At 38.9% G+C, this 6,000-nt stretch overlaps 1 protein-coding gene across 3 annotated transcripts in view; it reads right to left on the bottom strand.

Moving 5' to 3' along the window:
• Positions 1 to 1,644: 1,644 nt before the first annotated feature.
• Positions 1,645 to 6,000, bottom strand: part of smpx (small muscle protein X-linked) — a 31,132-nt gene continuing 26,776 nt past the window's right edge. For all 3 annotated transcript variants that reach the window (XM_037534178.1, XM_017724415.2, XM_037534179.1), the window contains exons 4-6: positions 5,850 to 5,936; positions 4,338 to 4,476; positions 1,645 to 2,669 (exon numbers count right to left, since the gene is read on the bottom strand). In XM_037534178.1, coding sequence (XP_037390075.1) covers positions 4,348 to 4,476; positions 5,850 to 5,936 — 216 coding nt within the window. In that variant the 3' untranslated portion in view covers positions 1,645 to 2,669; positions 4,338 to 4,347. The remainder of the gene's footprint in view (positions 2,670 to 4,337; positions 4,477 to 5,849; positions 5,937 to 6,000) is intronic.

Raw genomic sequence — 6,000 nt, 5'->3', positions numbered from 1 at the left:
AGGAGACTCTCTGTCAGAGTCTCTAATCTATATGCATTCCTATCTCCTATCTGGTGAATGTGACATTCCTTTTGGAATCCTGCTGGATAGACAGATCTCAGGACATGTTCCACACTAAACTTGCACTAATCCCCTACACCTTTGCTCATCCTCTTACTGTGAAACCAGTTCAACAGGCCACTTTCTGAGCCATTCAGCATTATTTTAACCACAGACAGTATGGCGCTTCTTTCATCTATTGTTTAAGTTCAGGCTGTTGTTGCTCCCAGTGGTGTCAGGTTCAATGTGGCTTCAATTGTAGAGCATTACACTATATAAAAACCTTCAGTCTGATGGACAGAAACAAGCGCTACCGTAGCCGTGCCACTACATGCAGTAAAGGCCATGTTTGGCAAGCATGTAGTTTAGATAGCAAGTATTCTGGCTGGTGCACTAGCTAATTTGAAGTTTAAGTAAATAACAGATCACATTCCTTTGTAGCATAGCTGCTATACAAACTGCAGGCTCACCAACTGTTTTGCCATTTTCCACATTTTCCATCCTTAAGACTGAAGGTTCTTCTTTAATGAAAGGCTTATTTGCTGTAGGGAGTTTACTTCTGCACAATGCAATGGCTGCAGCTAGTAACGAGATTAAATTGAAATTCCCCCTTAAAGACTTGAGACTAGCCTCACATGGATATTACAACTGCTACTAAAACCATTTCATTGTGAGTTTGCAAAATGTCTGTGTGCTTTACCCGAGTTCTGAGCCTTTGACCCTTGCCTATATGTTGACCCCTGCCTGCTACGACAGTGAATATCAGAAAGCCCTTAATAAACTCACTTCGTACATGCAACCTCCTCTACGTTACACCCAGTGACTCGAGAAGCTTGCGAACGTCACTGCTATCACAAGAGCACTGGTGGGAAACAAAAGAACAACAATCGTAGTTGTGGCCAGTGTGACGTGCAATAGATATATGACAGTCCATATCTGTGGCTGGTGTGGCTAAGGCTGAGATTAGGCCCTGCTGATGAGGCTAACATAGCTAACCTGTAATGGAAGCTTATCACACCAAATATTGTGCTAGCTGCATCCCTGAATCATCTTAAACCTACCTCTTGCTCAAAGTGGTGGGCAGCCCTATCTGCAGCACACAGGGAGCAGTTGAGGGTTGGGTGCCTTGCTCAAGTGCAATTCAGTCACGTACTGTTGGCGCAGGGGATCAAACCGGCGACCTTCCAGTCACAGGGCTGGTTCCCTAACCTCTAGTCCACGACTGCCCCCACCAATGTGATTATTACCGATTTCTGGAACTGTGCTGTGATTGGCTGGCTGTCAGTGGTCATCAGAGCTTTTGCTGCAGATGAAATACCGGGACCAGGACTCACTGTAGAAGACGACCTACAGACCACACCAGTAGTGGCATTCGCCGAAATGCTACCAGTAATTACTGAATTCTGTCTTTGTGAATGTTCAGTAATCATGATTTGCATGTGAAAGGGGTTTTCCTCACTTCCGATTTTTAAACTGGATTTGACACCACAGTTCGGCTTTGTTAGATGTTCTTTCCATACCTAAAAGAACACAACATTACAGTGAGGTATCATGTTATTAATGGAGTAGGCAGAATGACTTTAATAGACTTAATGACTCAGCAAATCAATTTGTAGCGTAATATTTTATTAATGACCAAGGTCTGTATGATCTTTCATACATGGTGTCTCGTAGGCCTAGCTTTAACCCTCAATCTAAACCAACTCAAACTCTGGTCTAAGGAAGAACGCAATAATGTCATATAAGGACACTTTCACACGCTATGCTGCTGCGACTCATCTCTGCCTTCGCTGTGCTAGAAGAGGGATTTTAAATCATTCACCAATTCTTTGCAAATGTCATATTTAAGAGCTAATAAAACGGTAGCAAAGTGTTTGAAATCCGTCCTGTTTGCTCAAAGACAGCAAGCGATCGCTTCACCCTCCTACACTGAGCATGAGAAATGATTTTATTACGTGTCAGCCCACACTCTCTCAATGCAGCATGCAGAACAAAGGCAGAGAAAGGCGACAAAATGGAGTGATTTAAGGAAAAAGCCATGAAGCGGAGAAGGAAAAAAAAAAAACACACTGCCTCACATTTGTTCAGGAAGAAAATGGTGAGACTAGATCATCTGCACAGACCCATCATCATGTTGAACTGTGGAATTCAGCACGCTTGCATAAACAGCTGTGATTCGGCATCTATGAAAGAAATTCAAATATGTGACTCCACACACGACAGCAATGAGATTTCTGCTGTGAAAATCAGACTCTGAGAGGAAACGTAATGGAGAACAGATTACAGGTTTCATTAGGCGTCTTGAGGATGACCTACATCAGACAGAGATCAAAGCCTGGTCTAAGGCCCAACTGCTCACTCGCCATCAGTCCGTGTACAGTCGTAATCTGTCGTTTGGTTAAAGTCCGCCGTGTGTGTTTTGTGGATTTTCACTGTAATGCTGGAGCCAGTTGGACAGTTTTTTGCAGGATTACACTGCTTGCATTGTCTGGTGGGCCTATCGGTTGCAGCAGTTGGAGATTTTGGAGGTGAAGTTTCTGGAGTCCAGGTTTGCAGAACTTGCAGAACTAAATCTTAGTTGATGTAGATTGTAAAGAACTGGAAACTGAACAGGTAGAGCTGGATCCTCCCTGTTCATAAAAAAGGAGAGGCCACGTGTTAAAAATGGCACATTTCATTCATTACTTGGGTTCAGTACAGCTCTCTGTGTATGTCTAGACCATAATAAACACCATAATATAGCACCTGTGTTTCCCATAGAAATGGACAGTCACACAGGACAGTCAGACAGTCACAACACTGGCTGTATTTTATTACTGGAAAACAGTATAAATGATAAAATGTGCTATAACTTCTGCACAGACCACATTTAGTGTTATTTTTCTCCTGGTATTTTAAACTCAGTAATTGTGTGATCTGTAGAGGATATGCATATGACTGTATATGATGCAGTGGAGGATGTGCAAACATGCAGAGACACTGAAGTGCAGTTTAATTAAACATTACACTTTTACAATCATTCAGCCTCCCATTCTAAATTATTTGACCTCATATACGTCCCTCTGCGTCCCCCACACTCATTGTTTTTTTTAGCTACAGTGCTCCAGGTGGACAGAGTGGGTCACAGGCCACATGTGTGTGTATGTGTGCGTGTGTATGTTTTTCTGATTCTTGGCAGGCCCTGGGCAGTCACACTACAGACGGACTCTCAATGCCCCACCACACCCGACTCTGTCACTGATATTAATAGACTCTGATTCACACTTCACCCCCTTTAGCACACACACTGCTCTCTTCACATTCAGACTCACAGCACTGAGCAGTTAGAGCTGCTGACACCGTGTGGACAGCTGTGAACACAGCATGCAGCTTCAGCACTATGACACACTTACAAAGTGGGTCGTCCTTTATCCTGACCTTGATCTCTGTGACTGAGTGATTGTACACATTTCTCTGCAGCTGATAAACCAAAAAAGACTACCACTGGCCTTCATCTGGTCAGTCACAAATATAATAATAATAATAATGCTGTTATTATTAATAATTATTATTGTATGTCTATTACTTTATTATTGTAATATATTATCAAAGTATAATAAATAATTATAAGATTTTACAATATGATAACACTTGTATTAACAACAACTGTAAAAACAATGTTATTACTATTGTTTATTATTCATAAGTATATAATATGTTGTTTAATATAATAATTACAGTAATATTGTTATTGTTAACGACAACAATACTAATAATCATCATAATGCTATTAATATTATATAATACAATATAATATTATTGGTAGAAGTATTCTTCCTATTGTTGTTATTGTTATTTTAATTATATTATGATGCTAGAACAAGACATTATCATTTTTAAATATAAAAGTAATGGTAATAAAAGTAATACAAAGTAGAAGTTCTTTTTATTAAACACAAAAAAGTACAGTACAGAATTCTAATAATAAAACTTATATTTACTTATATACTTAGATATCATTATAATAACGCATTATAGTAAATAACCTAAACATCAAAAAATTAGTAATAAAACTGAACTACTTTGAAATGTTTTTAAGAAATTCAAAAGCTATTTTATGTTCCATCCCTTTTCTGTCCCTTTTACATTAGATATGAATTCTTCACAGATATAAGGGAATATGACTTTCAGTATTCATGTTAGAACTGCTTGAATACCGTACAAAATAAAGGCTGACTGACTGACTCTGCAGAAAGGTTTACACGCAGAAGTGTGTGCTGTATACACTGTTAGTGAGATGGACAGCAATGGACACCAACCTGTGTGTGTCTAATCTTTGGTGACCCATCTGAGCTCACTCTTCACGTTCTGGATCTCAGAGAGGTTGACGGCGGGGCCGGGCAGTTTCACAGCGCCGGGCAGGTGCTTCTTCTCCTCTGGGGTCGTCGGCGCTGGTGGCTGAGGGGGGGTCGACAGGTCATCAACATTAATAACACTGACATTTTAGCGTATTATGACCAACTGGTCAAAGATAGATCTGAACAGCACATACACAAACTTTCGAAAGTTTGGAAACACATCAGTAACTGCTGTTATTTTATTCCATTTTAAACAGTGTCGAACCAGTGGTTCCAAGAAGTTTGAGGCTACAAAGACTGATACTGTCTGAAGCTCTGCAAACTAGCCAGAAAAAAAACAGTTCAAAAACTCTTTATGAATAAAAATGTATAGTGCTGATCATGAAAGGAAAGTGAGTCAGGCTTGTTTAGGTCTCTCTCTCCTTCAGTGCACGAATCTTTGTCCATCAGGTTCATATTAAAGTGGTTAGATGCTTCGACAGAGCGTTCACTCAGTTTACTTAGCGCCCTGTCAGCTGTTACAGGTCGCACATGTGCATGCAATGTACAAAAACAAGCATAAAAAAAATCTATATAGAGGAAATTTAAAAACAGTAACTGTGTAGAATTCACACATAAGTACTTCATTAAAGAAAAAAAACGATTTAAATGACCATAACACACAACTTTCTGCGTCACTCCCAAACACTGGTTTTAGCATATCATCACTTTCATGCAACAACCTTGCATCTCCATTTTTTACTTTTTTGTTTTACATCATTTGAAGGCTCCAGTTGCTTATTGCAGTGGGTCAGTTTCATGATAAACAGGCTGATATAAATGGTCCAGAATTAGAAATCGGTTTATATTAACCTCCCTTACAAGTTAAGAATATTTGTCCTTCTCCTGTAAAGTAACCATTTTGGTGACAGCGATGATGTCAGTGCTTAGAAAAATTAAATAATGTAATTATAAACAGATTTATGCCATGAGTTTGGGCTCCCCTGATCAAATTGCATGCAGTTATACATCCTCTAAAGAGCAATTTAATTTCAGAATTATTTTTTTATTTGCTAAATTTGGAATGTTGGGGAAAAAAATAAAACTTGTGCAAGAATTATGGCACATTTAACAATTGTTCTTTTCTCTAATATATTTCTAATAATTTCACAAATACAGACATTGTGCTCTAAAATTTGCAAATATTTTCATATTTCACTTTGTTCCATGTAGAGGATGTGTTAATGTACTTTCACTTAAAAAATCAACTAAACCAGTATTGTTTTATATTATACATTTATTTCATGATATTTTTGCCATAACACACTGTTAGATTATATCATTTAATATCACATTTCTTAACACACTTAATTTATATTATTGAAAATATTTTTTTCCACACTTTTAAAAGTTGATTTTTAAACAGTATTGTATATTTCATGTGAGGTGTGTGTGTGAGTGTGTTGGATAGGATCACGTTTCTCTGACACTGACCTCCTCTGCGTCCACTGTCTCCTCTCTCCTCTTCACAGGATGCCCCGCCCCCGGACGCAAAGCTCCCATCGGAATATTGAGGTTGGCCTTTAAGACAGACATGGACAAGAGCCAGTGAGATGGTCTTTACCACTACAGCACATCATACTGA

This window comes from Pygocentrus nattereri, chromosome 24, assembly GCF_015220715.1.
Source record: "Pygocentrus nattereri isolate fPygNat1 chromosome 24, fPygNat1.pri, whole genome shotgun sequence".
Taxonomy (NCBI): Eukaryota; Metazoa; Chordata; class Actinopteri; order Characiformes; family Serrasalmidae; genus Pygocentrus; species Pygocentrus nattereri.
The sequence above is the reverse complement of the archived record's forward strand: the minus strand, read 5'-3'. Positions and strand labels throughout refer to the sequence as shown.